Here is a 20158-nt window from a genome sequence, read left to right as displayed (position 1 = left end):
GTATGGGCAGGGTTTACTCCTCCCTCGTACCATGTTCCTTGGCGAGTATGTTTGTATTGTTTTAGAAGCAGTGTTAGTATACTACTACTGACACCACACCCTGACCTTTAACCTCTGACCCCTCAAGGCCGGACCTGCTGCGTTCCGAAGGTATCCCAAGTGTGGAGGTGCTCCCATCCCCCTCGCCCCACTCTACCAGCCCCAAGGTTTCCACACCACCTGGCAAGCAGAGGTACCGCAGCAAGCCTCGGCACCGCCGTGCCAACAGCAAGGGTTCCCACAGCGACTTCCCCGGGGTTCTGAAGACCGGGCCGGGGGCGGAGGCTACGGAGGAGCAACAACCCCTCGAAGACCACTACCAGCACCAACCTCTAGGGAAGCAGCACTATCATCATCCTGCCACCGGGTGTGCTGTCCAAGAGCACTACGAGCACCACCACCACCCCCCACCACAGGGCCCTCTGCTGCCCCTGAAGAACAGAGAGGAAGCGGTGGTCAACTGTGCCAACAACCTGCGTTACTTCGGCCCGGCCGCGGCCCTGCGGAGCCCCCAGACAGACCACCTCCAACGCCGCCTGTCCGGCACCAGCCCTGACCTCATCTCTATGGCCGTGGTGTCAGACTCACGCCAGCGCAGCATCTCTGTATCAGGCCCCAGGGGGAGGGGTGGAACACTGTGCCCCTGCTGCCAGGCACACCCCTTCCCAGGCTGCCTGCACTGCCAGGAGACGCCCCCGGCCCCCAGCCACCCAGAGCTGCCACACTACTCCCTGCTGTCCACCTGTGAGGGCTCATCCCCCTCCCTGTCCAGAGTACCTGACCCCACGGCAGAGGGAGAGCAGCAGGAGAAGCAGGATACAGCTCGGAAGAGCAGCTTACCCTCTGGAGCTGGCCTCCCACGCAACCTCAGGCCCCTCAGGAAGGTGAGAGAGAGAGAGAGAGAGAGAGAGAGAGAGATAGAGAGAGAGAGAGAGAGAGAGAGAGAGAGAGAGAGAGAGAGAGAGAGAGAGAGAGAGAGAGAGAGGAGTTTTACCTTTTTCTGGGAGCGTCAAATATATACAGTTATTAGTATAAATGCTGAGATTGCTCCCTAGCCCTGTCACTTCAGATAATTGTACATTAGCAGAAGCCAATCTGAATTCTTAAAGGGGATGAAGTGGTTCCTCTGTAGCCCAGTTCTTTCACCCGGCTGACTGTCTTAAAGGGGATGAAGTGGTTACTCTGTAGCCCAGTTCATTCACCCGGCTGACTGTCTTAAAGGGGATGAAGTGGTTCCTCTGTAGCCCAGTTCATTCACACGGCTGACTGTCTTAAAGGGGATGAAGTGGTTCCTCTGTAGCCCAGTTCTTTCACCCGGCTGACTGTCTTAAAGGCGATGAAGTGGTTCCTCTGTAGCCCAGTTCATTCACCCGGCTGACTGTCTTAAAGGGGATGAAGTGGTTCCTCTGTAGCCCAGTTCATTCACCCGGCTGACTGTCTTAAAGGGGATGAAGTGGTTCCTCTGTAGCCCAGTTCTTTCACCCGGCTGACTGTCTTAAAGGGGATGAAGTGGTTCCTCTGTAGCCCAGTTCATTCACCCGGCTGACTGTCTTAAAGGGGATGAAGTGGTTCCTCTGTAGCCCAGTTCATTCACACGGCTGACTGTCTTAAAGGGGATGAAGTGGTTCCTCTGTAGCCCAGTTCTTTCACCCGGCTGACTGTCTTAAAGGCGATGAAGTGGTTCCTCTGTAGCCCAGTTCATTCACCCGGCTGACTGTCTTAAAGGGGATGAAGTGGTTCCTCTGTAGCCCAGTTCATTCACCCGGCTGACTGTCTTAAAGGGGATGAAGTGGTTCCTCTGTAGCCCAGTTCTTTCACCCGGCTGACTGTCTTAAAGGGGATGAAGTGGTTCCTCTGTAGCCCAGTTCTTTCACCCGGCTGACTGTCTTAAAGGGGATGAAGTGGTTCCTCTGTAGCCCAGTTCATTCACCCGGCTGACTGTCTTAAAGGGGATGAAGTGGTTCCTCTGTAGCCCAGTTCTTTCACCCGGCTGACTGTCTTAAAGGGGATGAAGTGGTTCCTCTGTAGCCCAGTTCTTTCACCCGGCTGACTGTCTTAAAGGGGATGAAGTGGTTCCTCTGTAGCCCAGTTCATTCACACGGCTGACTGTCTTAAAGGGGATGAAGTGGTTCCTCTGTAGCCCAGTTCTTTCACACGGCTGACTGTCTTAAAGGGGATGAAGTGGTTCCTCTGTAGCCCAGTTCATTCACACGGCTGACTGTCTTAAAGGGGATGAAGTGGTTCCTCTGTAGCCCAGTTCATTCACCCGGCTGACTGTCTTAAAGGGGATGAAGTGGTTCCTCTGTAGCCCAGTTCATTCACCCGGCTGACTGTCTTAAAGGGGATGAAGTGGTTCCTCTGTAGCCCAGTTCATTCACCCGGCTGACTGTCTTAAAGGGGATGAAGTGGTTCCTCTGTAGCCCAGTTCTTTCACCCGGCTGACTGTCTTAAAGGGGATGAAGTGATTCCTCTGTAGCCCAGTTCATTCACACGGCTGACTGTCTTAAAGGGGATGAAGTGGTTCCTCTGTAGCCCAGTTCTTTCACACGGCTGACTGTCTTAAAGGGGATGAAGTGGTTCCTCTGTAGCCCAGTTCATTCACACGGCTGACTGTCTTAAAGGGGATGAAGTGGTTCCTCTGTAGCCCAGTTCATTCACCCGGCTGACTGTCTTAAAGGGGATGAAGTGGTTCCTCTGTATCCCAGTTCATTCACCCGGCTGACTGTCTTAAAGGGGATGAAGTGGTTCCTCTGTAGCCCAGTTCATTCACACGGCTGGCTGTTTTTTAAAGTGCTAGTCTGTGAAGGAGGCTGGCCAGCAGCCGTTCTAATGTCTGTCTGTAATGTCTCGTCTCTCAGGCTGGTGATGAGTCGTCAGAGGAGGAGGAGGGGGAGGTGGACAGTGAGGTGGAGTTTCCACGGAGACAGAGGTGAGAAGCTGCTCCTCATATGAATCGTTACTATAATATTCCTCGCTGCTCCTCAGCTATTCATGTCCTCCTCTAATGGGTTTTACCAGCTGACATATACAAATACAACTGGATTGATTACTATCTAACAGTTGTCTTTTACTCACACATTAACTCTCTCTCTCCTCTCTTTCCTCCTTGTCTCGTCCCCCTCCGCTCTCTCTCCCTCTCCTCTCTCACTCCTCCCCCTCCCTCCCCTCCCCAGACCACACCGCTGTATGAGGTCGTTCCAGTCCTACTCCACCTTCAGCTCAGAGAACCTGTCTGTATCTGAGGAAGAGGAGGGTAACACCAGTGACCGCTCTCACAGCGGACCCCTGGAGCTCCTTTCAGCCTCTCAGGAGGACCACCTGGATGAGCTGCTATCCCACACACCTGACATCCCCATCGACATCAACACCCAGTCAGACGGCCTGTCTGATAAGGAGTGTGCTGTCCGCAGGGTCAAGACCCAGATCTCCCTGGGGAAACTGTGTTCTGATGAGCACAGCTATGAGGTGAGGCGAAAGAGAGGTCGCACAGCTATGAGATCAGAGAGAGACATACCAATTCCAATTGGCTGAACTTAAACTCTTTAACATCATCCTCAGCTCTGGCATCTTCCCCAATATTTGGAACCAAGGACTGATCACCCCAATCCACAAAAGTGGAGACAAATTTGACCCCAGTAACTACCGGGGGAAATGGGTCAACAGCAACCTTGGGAAAATCCTCTGCATTATCATTAACAGCAGACTCGTACATTTCCTCAGTGAAAACAATGTACTGAGCAAATGTCAAATTGGCTTTTTACCAAATTATCGTACAACAGACCACGTATTCACCCTGCACACCCTAATTGACAATCAAACAAACCAAAACAAAGGGAAAGTTGATTTCAAAAAAGCCAAAAATACTTAAATCAGTCATCGAGCCCATTGCCATTTATGGTTGTGAGGTCTGGGGTCCGCTCACCAACCAAGAATTCACAAAATAGGTCAAAACACCAAATTGGGCCATCACCTACAGAGAGATGAACCTGGAGAAGAGTCCCATAAGCAAGCTGGTCCTGGGGCTCTGTTTACAAACACACCCCACAGAGCCCCAGGACAGCAACACAATTAGACCCAACCAAATCATTGCTCTGTTTTTTAGTCAATTCTTTCCATTGTGTCAAGTAATTATATTTTAGTAGAATGCTATTTGGCCCTAAACAGAGAGTACACAGTGTCAGAAAACATGACCACTCTGACTGGCCCTAAACAGAGAGGACACAGTGTCAGAAAACCTGACCACTCTGACTGGCCCTAAACAGAGAGGACACAGTGTCAGAAAACCTGACCACTCTGACTGGCCCTAAACAGAGAGGACACAGTGTCAGAAAACCTGAAAGCTTTGACTGGGGCGGCAGGGTAGCCTAGTGGTTAGAGCTTTGGACTAGTAACCGGAATTATTATCCTACCAAACTTGCTAACTGTTTGGAGTCGCTAATGGCGGTACTCAGCAATCTATTGTCTGTCTAATCACCCTGACATCAATGCAAATGCATTCGAAAATCTAATCAAACACTTCATGAGAACTCAGAGTTTGAGCCGGACTAGGATCACCTGTTGCACAGCAATAGCCAGCTCTTCATAGCTGGTTGGAATTAAATAAGTAATCCTATGTGGCACCACCCTGTTTCCCCCTGCCCCTGTTTTCCCTGTTCCCCCCCACCCCTGTTTCCCCCTGCCCCTGTTCCCCCCCGCCCCTGTTTCCCCCTGCCCCTGTTCCCCCTGCCCCTGTTCCCCCCCGCCCCTGTTTCCCCCTGCCCCTGTTCCCCCCCGTCCCTGTTTCCCCCCGCCCCTGTTTTCCCCCTGCCCCTATTTTCCCCCTGCCCCTGTTTTCCCCCTGCCCCTGTTCCCCCCCTGCCCCTGTTCCCCCTGCCCCTGTTTTCCCCTGCCCCTGTTCCCCCTGCCCCTGTTTTCCCCTGCCCCTGTTCCCCCCTGCCCCTGTTCCCCCTGCCCCTGTTTCCCCCTGCTCCTGTTTTGACCCTGTTTTCCCCTGCCCCTGTATTCCCCCCGCCCCTGTATTCCCCCCGCCCCTATTCCCCCCCGCTCCTGTTCCTCCCGCCCCTGTTTCCCCTGCTCCTGTTTCCCCCTGCTCCTGTTTCCCCCTGCTCCTGTTTCCCCCTGCTCCTGTATTCCCCCCGCCCCTGTTCCCCCCCGCCCCTGTTCCCCCCGCTCCTGTTTCCCCCGCTCCTGTTTCCCCCTGCTCCTGTTTTCCCCCTGCCCCTGTTTCCCCCTGCCCCTGTTCCCCCCCGCCCCTGTTCCCCCCCGCCCCTGTTTTCCCCTGCTCCTGTTCCCCCCCGCCCCTGTTTCCCCCTGCCCTTGTTCCCCCCCCGCCCCTGTTTTCCCCTGCTCCTGTTTTCCCCTGCTCCTGTTTTCCCCTGCTCCTGTTTTCCCCTGCCCCTGTTCCCCCCCGCCCCTGTTTTCCCCTGCCCCTGTTCCCCCCCGCCCCTGTTTTCCCCTGCTCCTGTCCCCCCCCGCCCCTGTTTCCCCCTGCCCTTGTTCCCCCCCGCCCCTGTTTTCCCCTGCTCCTGTTTTCCCCTGCTCCTGTTTTCCCCTCCTCCTGTTTTCCCCTGCCCCTGTATTCCCCTGCTCCTGTTTTCCCCTGCTCCTGTTTTCCCCTGCCCCTGTATTCCCCCTGCCCCTGTTTCCCCCTGTCCCTGTTTCCGACAAGTGCATGATAAGGGCCCATTCTAAATCAAAACTAATTTCACACATATATTATTTAGTATATATAAAGACAAGATTAAATTAAGAATAGTCTGATGGGTGCCCACAGCCGTATGGCATAGCCAGAACAGGGCCTAGCATAAGGACGACTCCGAATACGCTATTCTGGTCTTCTGAAATAGACCTTCTTCTTTAGACCTAAAAAATAAAAAAAATATTGGATTTATTGTGACGGTGTTGGCTATATTAAATGGAACTGACAGCATTTTACAGTAGGCCACTAATATGTTGCAGTCTGGCTTCGGTTTTTAAAGCTTGACAACAAGCATAATAACCCCCAAAAAATAAACCTGCAACAACATACCATGCAAAGCAGAGTTCTGTTAAAGCAACATTAGAGCAGTAGCCTGGGCTGGCTACTCTACTACAAGACATTTAGGTCTGTTAAAGCAACATTAGAGCAGTAGCCTGGGCTGGCTACTCTACTACAAGACATTTAGGTCTGTTAAAGCAACATTAGAGCAGTAGCCTGGGCTGGCTACTCTACTACAAGACATTTAGGTCTGTTAAAGCAACATTAGAGCAGTAGCCTGGGCTGGCTACTCTACTACAAGACATTTAGGTCTGTTAAAGCAACATTAGAGCAGTAGCCTGGGCTGGCTACTCTACTACAAGACATTTAGGTCTGTTAAAGCAACATTAGAGCAGTAGCCTGGGCTGGCTACTCTACTACAAGACATTTAGGTCTGTTAAAGCAACATTAGAGCAGTAGCCTGGGCTGGCTACTCTACTACAAGACATTTAGGTCTGTTAAAGCAACATTAGAGCAGTAGCCTGGGCTGGCTACTCTACTACAAGACATTTAGGTCTGTTAAAGCAACATTAGAGCAGTAGCCTGGGCTGGCTACTCTACTACAAGACATTTAGGTCTGTTAAAGCAACATTAGTAGCCTGGGCTGGCTACTCTACTACAAGACATTTACAACATTAGAGCAGTAGCCTGGGCTGGCTACTCTACTACAAGACATTTAGGTCTGTTAAAGCAACATTAGAGCAGTAGCCTGGGCTGGCTACTCTACTACAAGACATTTAGGTCTGTTAAAGCAACATTAGAGCAGTAGCCTGGGCTGGCTACTCTACTACAAGACATTTAGGTCTGTTAAAGCAACATTAGAGCAGTAGCCTGGGCTGGCTACTCTACTACAAGACATTTAGGTCTGTTAAAGCAACATTAGAGCAGTAGCCTGGGCTGGCTACTCTACTACAAGACATTTAGGTCTGTTAAAGCAACATTAGAGCAGTAGCCTGGGCTGGCTACTCTACTACAAGACATTTAGGTCTGTTAAAGCAACATTAGAGCAGTAGCCTGGGCTGGCTACTCTACTACAAGACATTTAGGTCTGTTAAAGCAACATTAGAGCAGTAGCCTGGGCTGGCTACTCTACTACAAGACATTTAGGTCTGTTAAAGCAACATTAGAGCAGTAGCCTGGGCTGGCTACTCTACTACAAGACATTTAGGTCTGTTAAAGCAACATTAGAGCAGTAGCCTGGGCTGGCTACTCTACTACAAGACATTTAGGTCTGTTAAAGCAACATTAGAGCAGTAGCCTGGGCTGGCTACTCTACTACAAGACATTTAGGTCTGTTAAAGCAACATTAGAGCAGTAGCCTGGGCTGGCTACTCTACTACAAGACATTTAGGTCTGTTAAAGCAACATTAGAGCAGTAGCCTGGGCTGGCTACTCTACTACAAGACATTTAGGTCTGTTAAAGCAACATTAGAGCAGTAGCCTGGGCTGGCTACTCTACTACAAGACATTTAGGTCTGTTAAAGCAACATTAGAGCAGTAGCCTGGGCTGGCTACTCTACTACAAGACATTTAGGTCTGTTAAAGCAACATTAGAGCAGTAGCCTGGGCTGGCTACTCTACTACAAGACATTTAGGTCTGTTAAAGCAACATTAGAGCAGTAGCCTGGGCTGGCTACTCTACTACAAGACATTTAGGTCTGTTAAAGCAACATTAGAGCAGTAGCCTGGGCTGGCTACTCTACTACAAGACATTTAGGTCTGTTAAAGCAACATTAGAGCAGTAGCCTGGGCTGGCTACTCTACTACAAGACATTTAGGTCTGTTAAAGCAACATTAGAGCAGTAGCCTGGGCTGGCTACTCTACTACAAGACATTTAGGTCTGTTAAAGCAACATTAGAGCAGTAGCCTGGGCTGGCTACTCTACTACAAGACATTTAGGTCTGTTAAAGCAACATTAGAGCAGTAGCCTGGGCTGGCTACTCTACTACAAGACATTTAGGTCTGTTAAAGCAACATTAGAGCAGTAGCCTGGGCTGGCTACTCTACTACAAGACATTTAGGTCTGTTAAAGCAACATTAGAGCAGTAGCCTGGGCTGGCTGTTAAAGCAACATTAGAGCAGTAGCCTGGGCTGGCTACTCTACTACAAGACATTTAGGTCTGTTAAAGCAACATTAGAGCAGTAGCCTGGGCTGGCTACTCTACTACAAGACATTTAGGTCTGTTAAAGCAACATTAGAGCAGTAGCCTGGGCTGGCTACTCTACTACAAGACATTTAGGTCTGTTAAAGCAACATTAGAGCAGTAGCCTGGGCTGGCTACTCTACTACAAGACATTTAGGTCTGTTAAAGCAACATTAGAGCAGTAGCCTGGGCTGGCTACTCTACTACAAGACATTTAGGTCTGTTAAAGCAACATTAGAGCAGTAGCCTGGGCTGGCTACTCTACTACAAGACATTTAGGTCTGTTAAAGCAACATTAGAGCAGTAGCCTGGGCTGGCTACTCTACTACAAGACATTTAGGTCTGTTAAAGCAACATTAGAGCAGTAGCCTGGGCTGGCTACTCTACTACAAGACATTTAGGTCTGTTAAAGCAACATTAGAGCAGTAGCCTGGGCTGGCTACTCTACTACAAGACATTTAGGTCTGTTAAAGCAACATTAGAGCAGTAGCCTGGGCTGGCTACTCTACTACAAGACATTTAGGTCTGTTAAAGCAACATTAGAGCAGTAGCCTGGGCTGGCTACTCTACTACAAGACATTTAGGTCTGTTAAAGCAACATTAGAGCAGTAGCCTGGGCTGGCTACTCTACTACAAGACATTTAGGTCTGTTAAAGCAACATTAGAGCAGTAGCCTGGGCTGGCTACTCTACTACAAGGCTACTCTACTACAAGACATTTAGGTCTGTTAAAGCAACATTAGAGCAGTAGCCTGGGCTGGCTACTCTACTACAAGACATTTAGGTCTGTTAAAGCAACATTAGAGCAGTAGCCTGGGCTGGCTACTCTACTACAAGACATTTAGGTCTGTTAAAGCAACATTAGAGCAGTAGCCTGGGCTGGCTACTCTACTACAAGACATTTAGGTCTGTTAAAGCAACATTAGAGCAGTAGCCTGGGCTGGCTACTCTACTACAAGACATTTAGCAACATTAGTAGCCTGGGCTGGCTAACTACAAGCAACATTAGAGCAGTAGCCTGGGCTGGCTACTCTACTACAAGACATTTAGGTCTGTTAAAGCAACATTAGAGCAGTAGCCTGGGCTGGCTACTCTACTACAAGACATTTAGGTCTGTTAAAGCAACATTAGAGCAGTAGCCTGGGCTGGCTACTCTACTACAAGACATTTAGGTCTGTTAAAGCAACATTAGAGCAGTAGCCTGGGCTGGCTACTCTACTACAAGACATTTAGGTCTGTTAAAGCAACATTAGAGCAGTAGCCTGGGCTGGCTACTCTACTACAAGACATTTAGGTCTGTTAAAGCAACATTAGAGCAGTAGCCTGGGCTGGCTACTCTACTACAAGACATTTAGGTCTGTTAAAGCAACATTAGAGCAGTAGCCTGGGCTGGCTACTCTACTACAAGACATTTAGGTCTGTTAAAGCAACATTAGAGCAGTAGCCTGGGCTGGCTACTCTACTACAAGACATTTAGGTCTGTTAAAGCAACATTAGAGCAGTAGCCTGGGCTGGCTACTCTACTACAAGACATTTAGGTCTGTTAAAGCAACATTAGAGCAGTAGCCTGGGCTGGCTACTCTACTACAAGACATTTAGGTCTGTTAAAGCAACATTAGAGCAGTAGCCTGGGCTGGCTACTCTACTACAAGACATTTAGGTCTGTTAAAGCAACATTAGAGCAGTAGCCTGGGCTGGCTACTCTACTACAAGACATTTAGGTCTGTTAAAGCAACATTAGAGCAGTAGCCTGGGCTGGCTACTCTACTACAAGACATTTAGGTCTGTTAAAGCAACATTAGAGCAGTAGCCTGGGCTGGCTACTCTACTACAAGACATTTAGGTCTGTTAAAGCAACATTAGAGCAGTAGCCTGGGCTGGCTACTCTACTACAAGACATTTAGGTCTGTTAAAGCAACATTAGAGCAGTAGCCTGGGCTGGCTACTCTACTACAAGACATTTAGCAACATTAGAGCAGTAGCTGTTACTCTACTACAAGACATTTAGGTCTGTTAAAGCAACATTAGAGCAGTAGCCTGGGCTGGCTACTCTACTACAAGACATTTAGGTCTGTTAAAGCAACATTAGAGCAGTAGCCTGGGCTGGCTACTCTACTACAAGACATTTAGGTCTGTTAAAGCAACATTAGAGCAGTAGCCTGGGCTGGCTACTCTACTACAAGACATTTAGGTCTGTTAAAGCAACATTAGAGCAGTAGCCTGGGCTGGCTACTCTACTACAAGACATTTAGGTCTGTTAAAGCAACATTAGAGCAGTAGCCTGGGCTGGCTACTCTACAAGACAAGCAACATTAGAGCAGTAGCCTGGGCTGGCTACTTTAGGTCTGTTAAAGCAACATTAGAGCAGTAGCCTGGGCTGGCTACTCTACTACAAGACATTTAGGTCTGTTAAAGCAACATTAGAGCAGTAGCCTGGGCTGGCTACTCTACTACAAGACATTTAAAGCAACATTAGAGCAGTAGCCTGGGCTGGCTACTCTACTACAAGACATTTAGGTCTGTTAAAGCAACATTAGAGCAGTAGCCTGGGCTGGCTACTCTACTACAAGACATTTAGGTCTGTTAAAGCAACATTAGAGCAGTAGCCTGGGCTGGCTACTCTACTACAAGACATTTAGGTCTGTTAAAGCAACATTAGAGCAGTAGCCTGGGCTGGCTACTCTACTACAAGACATTTAGGTCTGTTAAAGCAACATTAGAGCAGTAGCCTGGGCTGGCTACTCTACTACAAGACATTTAGGTCTGTTAAAGCAACATTAGAGCAGTAGCCTGGGCTGGCTACTCTACTACAAGACATTTAGGTCTGTTAAAGCAACATTAGAGCAGTAGCCTGGGCTGGCTACTCTACTACAAGACATTTAGGTCTGTTAAAGCAACAGTAGCCTGGGCTGGCTACTCTACTACAAGACATTTAGGTCTGTTAAAGCAACATTAGAGCAGTAGCCTGGGCTGGCTACTCTACTACAAGACATTTAGGTCTGTTAAAGCAACATTAGAGCAGTAGCCTGGGCTGGCTACTCTACTACAAGACATTTAGGTCTGTTAAAGCAACATTAGAGCAGTAGCCTGGGCTGGCTACTCTACTACAAGACATTTAGGTCTGTTAAAGCAACATTAGAGCAGTAGCCTGGGCTGGCTACTCTACTACAAGACATTTAGGTCTGTTAAAGCAACATTAGAGCAGTAGCCTGGGCTGGCTACTCTACTACAAGACATTTAGGTCTGTTAAAGCAACATTAGAGCAGTAGCCTGGGCTGGCTACTCTACTACAAGACATTTAGGTCTGTTAAAGCAACATTAGAGCAGTAGCCTGGGCTGGCTACTCTACTACAAGACATTTAGGTCTGTTAAAGCAACATTAGAGCAGTAGCCTGGGCTGGCTACTCTACTACAAGACATTTAGGTCTGTTAAAGCAACATTAGAGCAGTAGCCTGGGCTGGCTACTCTACTACAAGACATTTAGGTCTGTTAAAGCAACATTAGAGCAGTAGCCTGGGCTGGCTACTCTACTACAAGACATTTAGGTCTGTTAAAGCAACATTAGAGCAGTAGCCTGGGCTGGCTACTCTACTACAAGACATTTAGGTCTGTTAAAGCAACATTAGAGCAGTAGCCTGGGCTGGCTACTCTACTACAAGACATTTAGGTCTGTTAAAGCAACAACATTAGAGCAGTAGCCTGGGCTGGCTACTCTACTACAAGACATTTAGGTCTGTTAAAGCAACATTAGAGCAGTAGCCTGGGCTGGCTACTCTACTACAAGACATTTAGGTCTGTTAAAGCAACATTAGAGCAGTAGCCTGGGCTGGCTACTCTACTACAAGACATTTAGGTCTGTTAAAGCAACATTAGAGCAGTAGCCTGGGCTGGCTACTCTACTACAAGACATTTAGGTCTGTTAAAGCAACATTAGAGCAGTAGCCTGGGCTGGCTACTCTACTACAAGACATTTAGGTCTGTTAAAGCAACATTAGAGCAGTAGCCTGGGCTGGCTACTCTACTACAAGACATTTAAAGCAACATTAGAGCAGTAGCCTGGGCTGGCTACTCTACTACAAGACATTTAGGTCTGTTAAAGCAACATTAGAGCAGTAGCCTGGGCTGGCTACTCTACTACAAGACATTTAGGTCTGTTAAAGCAACATTAGAGCAGTAGCCTGGGCTGGCTACTCTACTACAAGACATTTAGGTCTGTTAAAGCAACATTAGAGCAGTAGCCTGGGCTGGCTACTCTACTACAAGACATTTAGGTCTGTTAAAGCAACATTAGAGCAGTAGCCTGGGCTGGCTACTCTACTACAAGACATTTAGGTCTGTTAAAGCAACATTAGAGCAGTAGCCTGGGCTGGCTACTCTACTACAAGACATTTAGGTCTGTTAAAGCAACATTAGAGCAGTAGCCTGGGCTGGCTACTCTACTACAAGACATTTAGGTCTGTTAAAGCAACATTAGAGCAGTAGCCAACATTAGAGCAGTAGCCTGGGCTGGCTACTCTACTACAAGACATTTAGGTCTGTTAAAGCAACATTAGAGCAGTAGCCTGGGCTGGCTACTCTACTACAAGACATTTAGGTCTGTTAAAGCAACATTAGAGCAGTAGCCTGGGCTGGCTACTCTACTACAAGACATTTAGGTCTGTTAAAGCAACATTAGAGCAGTAGCCTGGGCTGGCTACTCTACTACAAGACATTTAGGTCTGTTAAAGCAACATTAGAGCAGTAGCCTGGGCTGGCTACTCTACTACAAGGCATTTAGGTCTGTTAAAGCAACATTAGAGCAGTAGCCTGGGCTGGCTACTCTACTACAAGACATTTAGGTCTGTTAAAGCAACATTAGAGCAGTAGCCTGGGCTGGCTACTCTACTACAAGACATTTAGGTCTGTTAAAGCAACATTAGAGCAGTAGCCTGGGCTGGCTACTCTACTACAAGACATTTAGGTCTGTTAAAGCAACATTAGAGCAGTAGCCTGGGCTGGCTACTCTACTACAAGACATTTAGGTCTGTTAAAGCAACATTAGAGCAGTAGCCTGGGCTGGCTACTCTACTACAAGACATTTAGGTCTGTTAAAGCAACATTAGAGCAGTAGCCTGGGCTGGCTACTCTACTACAAGACATTTAGGTCTGTTAAAGCAACATTAGAGCAGTAGCCTGGGCTGGCTACTCTACTACAAGACATTTAGGTCTGTTAAAGCAACATTAGAGCAGTAGCCTGGGCTGGCTACTCTACTACAAGACATTTAGGTCTGTTAAAGCAACATTAGAGCAGTAGCCTGGGCTGGCTACTCTACTACAAGACATTTAGGTCTGTTAAAGCAACATTAGAGCAGTAGCCTGGGCTGGCTACTCTACTACAAGACATTTAGGTCTGTTAAAGCAACATTAGAGCAGTAGCCTGGGCTGGCTACTCTACTACAAGACATTTAGGTCTGTTAAAGCAACATTAGAGCAGTAGCCTGGGCTGGCTACTCTACTACAAGACATTTAGGTCTGTTAAAGCAACATTAGAGCAGTAGCCTGGGCTGGCTACTCTACTACAAGACATTTAGGTCTGTTAAAGCAACATTAGAGCAGTAGCCTGGGCTGGCTACTCTACTACAAGACATTTAGGTCTGTTAAAGCAACATTAGAGCAGTAGCCTGGGCTGGCTACTCTACTACAAGACATTTAGGTCTGTTAAAGCAACATTAGAGCAGTAGCCTGGGCTGGCTACTCTACTACAAGACATTTAGGTCTGTTAAAGCAACATTAGAGCAGTAGCCTGGGCTGGCTACTCTACTACAAGACATTTAGGTCTGTTAAAGCAACATTAGAGCAGTAGCCTGGGCTGGCTACTCTACTACAAGACATTTAGGTCTGTTAAAGCAACATTAGAGCAGTAGCCTGGGCTGGCTACTCTACTACAAGACATTTAGGTCTGTTAAAGCAACATTAGAGCAGTAGCCTGGGCTGGCTACTCTACTACAAGACATTTAGGTCTGTTAAAGCAACATTAGAGCAGTAGCCTGGGCTGGCTACTCTACTACAAGACATTTAGGTCTGTTAAAGCAACATTAGAGCAGTAGCCTGGGCTGGCTACTCTACTACAAGACATTTAGCAACATTAGTCCTGGGCTGGCTAACTACAAGCAACATTAGAGCAGTAGCCTGGGCTGGCTACTCTACTACAAGACATTTAGGTCTGTTAAAGCAACATTAGAGCAGTAGCCTGGGCTGGCTACTCTACTACAAGACATTTAGGTCTGTTAAAGCAACATTAGAGCAGTAGCCTGGGCTGGCTACTCTACTACAAGACATTTAGGTCTGTTAAAGCAACATTAGAGCAGTAGCCTGGGCTGGCTACTCTACTACAAGACATTTAGGTCTGTTAAAGCAACATTAGAGCAGTAGCCTGGGCTGGCTACTCTACTACAAGACATTTAGGTCTGTTAAAGCAACATTAGAGCAGTAGCCTGGGCTGGCTACTCTACTACAAGACATTTAGGTCTGTTAAAGCAACATTAGAGCAGTAGCCTGGGCTGGCTACTCTACTACAAGACATTTAGGTCTGTTAAAGCAACATTAGAGCAGTAGCCTGGGCTGGCTACTCTACTACAAGACATTTAGGTCTGTTAAAGCAACATTAGAGCAGTAGCCTGGGCTGGCTACTCTACTACAAGACATTTAGGTCTGTTAAAGCAACATTAGAGCAGTAGCCTGGGCTGGCTACTCTACTACAAGACATTTAAAGCAACATTAGAGCAGTAGCCTGGGCTGGCTACTCTACTACAAGACATTTACATTAGAGCAGTAGCCTGGGCTGGCTACTCTACTACAAGACATTTAGGTCTGTTAAAGCAACATTAGAGCAGTAGCCTGGGCTGGCTACTCTACTACAAGACATTTAGGTCTGTTAAAGCAACATTAGAGCAGTAGCCTGGGCTGGCTACTCTACTACAAGACATTTAGGTCTGTTAAAGCAACATTAGAGCAGTAGCCTGGGCTGGCTACTCTACTACAAGACATTTAGGTCTGTTAAAGCAACATTAGAGCAGTAGCCTGGGCTGGCTAACTACAAGCAACATTAGAGCAGTAGCCTGGGCTGGCTACTCTACTACAAGACATTTAGGTCTGTTAAAGCAACATTAGAGCAGTAGCCTGGGTTGGCTACTCTACTACAAGACATTTAGGTCTGTTAAAGCAACATTAGAGCAGTAGCCTGGGCTGGCTACTCTACTACAAGACATTTAGGTCTGTTAAAGCAACATTAGAGCAGTAGCCTGGGCTGGCTACTCTACTACAAGACATTTAGGTCTGTTAAAGCAACATTAGAGCAGTAGCCTGGGCTGGCTACTCTACTACAAGACATTTAGGTCTGTTAAAGCAACATTAGAGCAGTAGCCTGGGCTGGCTACTCTACTACAAGACATTTAGGTCTGTTAAAGCAACATTAGAGCAGTAGCCTGGGCTGGCTACTCTACTACAAGACATTTAGGTCTGTTAAAGCAACATTAGAGCAGTAGCCTGGGCTGGCTACTCTACTACAAGACATTTAGGTCTGTTAAAGCAACATTAGAGCAGTAGCCTGGGCTGGCTACTCTACTACAAGACATTTAGGTCTGTTAAAGCAACATTAGAGCAGTAGCCTGGGCTGGCTACTCTACTACAAGACATTTAGGTCTGTTAAAGCAACATTAGAGCAGTAGCCTGGGCTGGCTACTCTACTACAAGACATTTAGGTCTGTTAAAGCAACATTAGAGCAGTAGCCTGGGCTGGCTACTCTACTACAAGACATTTAGGTCTGTTAAAGCAACATTAGAGCAGTAGCCTGGGCTGGCTACTCTACTACAAGACATTTAGGTCTGTTAAAGCAACATTAGAGCAGTAGCCTGGGCTGGCTACTCTACTACAAGACATTTAAAGCAACATTAGAGCAGTAGCCTGGGCTGGCTACTCTACTACAAGACATTTAGGTCTGTTAAAGCAACATTAGAGCAGTAGCCTGGGCTGGCTACTCTACTACAAGACATTTAGGTCTGTTAAAGCAACATTAGAGCAGTAGCCTGGGCTGGCTACTCTACTACAAGACATTTAGGTCTGTTAAAGCAACATTAGAGCAGTAGCCTGGGCTGGCTACTCTACTACAAGACATTTAGGTCTGTTAAAGCAACATTAGAGCAGTAGCCTGGGCTGGCTACTCTACTACAAGACATTTAGGTCTGTTAAAGCAACATTAGAGCAGTAGCCTGGGCTGGCTACTCTACTACAAGACATTTAGGTCTGTTAAAGCAACATTAGAGCAGTAGCCTGGGCTGGCTACTCTACTACAAGACATTTAGGTCTGTTAAAGCAACATTAGAGCAGTAGCCTGGGCTGGCTACTCTACTACAAGACATTTAGGTCTGTTAAAGCAACATTAGAGCAGTAGCCTGGGCTTGGCTACTCTACTACAAGACATTTAGGTCTGTTAAAGCAACATTAGAGCAGTAGCCTGGGCTGGCTACTCTACTACAAGACATTTAGGTCTGTTAAAGCAACATTAGAGCAGTAGCCTGGGCTGGCTACTCTACTACAAGACATTTAGGTCTGTTAAAGCAACATTAGAGCAGTAGCCTGGGCTGGCTACTCTACTACAAGACATTTAGGTCTGTTAAAGCAACATTAGAGCAGTAGCCTGGGCTGGCTACTCTACTACAAGACATTTAGGTCTGTTAAAGCAACATTAGAGCAGTAGCCTGGGCTGGCTACTCTACTACAAGACATTTAGGTCTGTTAAAGCAACATTAGAGCAGTAGCCTGGGCTGGCTACTCTACTACAAGACATTTAGGTCTGTTAAAGCAACATTAGAGCAGTAGCCTGGGCTGGCTACTCTACTACAAGACATTTAGGTCTGTTAAAGCAACATTAGAGCAGTAGCCTGGGCTGGCTACTCTACTACAAGACATTTAGGTCTGTTAAAGCAACATTAGAGCAGTAGCCTGGGCTGGCTACTCTACTACAAGACATTTAGGTCTGTTAAAGCAACATTAGAGCAGTAGCCTGGGCTGGCTACTCTACTACAAGACATTTAGGTCTGTTAAAGCAACATTAGAGCAGTAGCCTGGGCTGGCTACTCTACTACAAGACATTTAGGTCTGTTAAAGCAACATTAGAGCAGTAGCCTGGGCTGGCTACTCTACTACAAGACATTTAGGTCTGTTAAAGCAACATTAGAGCAGTAGCCTGGGCTGGCTACTCTACTACAAGACATTTAGGTCTGTTAAAGCAACATTAGAGCAGTAGCCTGGGCTGGCTACTCTACTACAAGACATTTAGAGTGCACCATACAGTGAAGCTGCATTCATCTGTACCGGTGATCCATGCATTTAATATGGCCTGTGCACTGATTGAGTTTGACACCCCTGGGGTACAGCGTATCTATTTATGTAGCTAGCTATTTATTTAGCAAGTTTAAAACACAGCACATTAGCTAGCTGCTGGAAGAATGTCATGTCATTGGAGGAGTGGGTGAGTAACAGACTTTTCCCCCCTCATATCTTTTTTTCAGTGGCTACAAGTAGAGATGCAGGTGTCATTTGGTTAGCTAGCAAGAAATGTGAATCGCTTTGCTAACTAGCTATGCTGAACTTGAACGACTGTTATCCACAGTTAGCATACAGTGCATTCGGAAAGTATTCAGACCCCTTCCCTTTTTCCACATTTTGTTACGTTACAGTCTTATGTTTGCAAATTTATTAAAAAACAGAAATACCTTATTTACATAAGTCTTCAGATCCTTTGCTATGGGACATGAAATTGAGCTCAGGTGCATCCTGTTTCCATTGATCATCCTTGAGATGTTTCTACAACTTGATTGGAGTCCACCTGTGGAAAATTTTAATTGATTGGACATGATTTGGAAAGGCACACACCTGTCTATATAAGGTCCCACAGTTGACAGTGCATGTCAAAGCAAAAACCAAGCCATGAGGTCGAAAGAATTTCGTTATCAATGTTCATAAACTTAAATTAATCTACTCAGTCTGCAACCCAGAGTTTGTAAGATTCTGGTTGAATGAAACAGACAAGAGTCCCAGCTTACAATAGTCAGAATGTTTATTCACGAGAGCGCTCTGAAGTCCATTATACAAAGACATCCATTTTATAACTGTAGATATCCTACACACATACATACACACGAACTGTAGGTGAGTTGTATCCTTCTCCATAGTTCTCACCCCTGTGTATCACTACCCAGCCAACAGCTCCATTCCCCCGAGATTAGAGGAACCTTGAGAAGGACTCCCTGTCCTATCATAAGTTTCTCAGGGTTCTAGCCAGGTCGGGTCAAACACAGTTGAACTGTTCTCTGTATTTTCTTAGGCACACACACATTTCTCTCCCTCACAGGTCTCTTCTGAACCTAGTTGGACTTACGTTTAATACTTTAATTATTCCTTATACCTGCTACATAAACTATAATCGCTAATAGTTGGGTTTCAGGTGGAATTATTTAATCATTATCTTTAAACATATAAATATCCTTATCATCCGTAGAGCTCCGAGTCAGGATTGTGTCGAGGTACAGATCTGGGGAATGGGGACCAAAACATTTCTGCAGCATTGAAGGTCCCGAAGGACACAGTGGCCTCCATCATTCTTAAATGGAAGAGGTTTGGAACCACCAAGACTCTTCATAGAGCTGGACGCCCGGCCAAACTGAGCAATCAGGGGAGAAGGGCCTTGGTCAGGGAGATGACCAAGAACCCGATGGTTACTCTGACAGAGCTCCAGAGTTCCTCTGTGGAGATGGGAGAAACTTACAGAAGGACAATCTCTGCAGCACTCCACCAATCAGGGCTTTATGGTAGAATGGCACAAGACAGCTCGCTTGGGGTTTGCCAAATGGCACCTAAAGGACTCTCAGTCCATGAGAAACAAGACTCTCTGGTCTGATGAAACCAAGATTGAACTCTTTGGCCTGAATGCCAAGTGTCACGTCTGGAGGAAACATGGTACCATCCCTACGGTGAAGCATGGTGGTGGCAGCATCATGCTGTGGGGATATTTTTCAGTGGCAGGGACTGGGAGACTAGTCAGGATCGAGGGAAAGATGAATTGAGCAAAGTACAGAGACATCTTTGATGACAACCTGCTCCAGAGCGCTCAGGACCTCAGACTGGGGTGAAGGTTCACCTTCCAACAGGACAACAACCCTAAGCACACAGCCAAGACAACGCAGGAGTGGCTTCGGGACAAGTTTCTGAATGTACTTGAGTGGCCCAGCCAGAGCCCGGATTTGAACCTGATCAAACATCTCTGGAGAGACCTGAAAATAGCTGTGCAGCAACACTCCCCATCCAACCAGACAGAGGTTGAGAGAATCTGCAGAGAAGAATGGGAGAAACTCCCCAAATACAAGTGTGCCAAGCTTGTAGCGTCATACCCAAGAAGACTCAAGGTTGTAATTGCTGCCAAAGGTGTTTCAACAAAGTACTGAGTAAAGGGTCTGAATACTTATGTACATTTTATATTTCAGTTTTATATATTAAATAGATTTGCAAAAATGTCTAAAAACCTGTTTTTGCTTTATCATTAAGGGGTATTGTGATGTCATTAAGGGGTATTGTGATGTCATTATGGGGTATTGTGATGTCATTATGGGGTATTGTGATGTCATTATGGGGTATTGTGATGGCATTACGGGGTATGGTGATGTCATTATGGGGTATTGTGATGTCATTATGGGGTATGGTGATGTCATTATGGGGTATTGTGTGTAGATTGATGGGTGAAAATACAATGTAATACATTTTTAGAATAAGGCTGTAATGTAACAAACTGTCTGAATACTGTTGCACTGAATGCACTGTTTGTGTCTCTTAGTTGTCAATCAAATGTATTTGGCATTGATCAAATGGGCGGGCAAGCAGGCAAGTTCCCATTCAGTTGGCAAAACATGGTTTGGGACTAGAAT

At 46.8% G+C, this 20158-nt stretch overlaps 1 protein-coding gene across 1 annotated transcript in view; it reads left to right on the top strand.

The window, feature by feature from the left end:
* The window catches only part of LOC139381016 (mitogen-activated protein kinase kinase kinase 13), a 147376-nt gene that overhangs the window by 123284 nt on the left and 3934 nt on the right, over positions 1-20158 (top strand). The window contains exons 11-13 of the mRNA XM_071124247.1: positions 128-923; positions 2898-2968; positions 3213-3504. Of these exons, the coding sequence (XP_070980348.1) occupies positions 128-923; positions 2898-2968; positions 3213-3504 (1159 nt within the window). The remainder of the gene's footprint in view (positions 1-127; positions 924-2897; positions 2969-3212; positions 3505-20158) is intronic.

This window comes from Oncorhynchus clarkii, chromosome 22 (genome assembly GCF_045791955.1).
Source record: "Oncorhynchus clarkii lewisi isolate Uvic-CL-2024 chromosome 22, UVic_Ocla_1.0, whole genome shotgun sequence".
NCBI classification, from domain to species: domain Eukaryota; kingdom Metazoa; phylum Chordata; class Actinopteri; order Salmoniformes; family Salmonidae; genus Oncorhynchus; species Oncorhynchus clarkii.
This window is presented reverse-complemented; position numbering and strand designations above follow the sequence as displayed.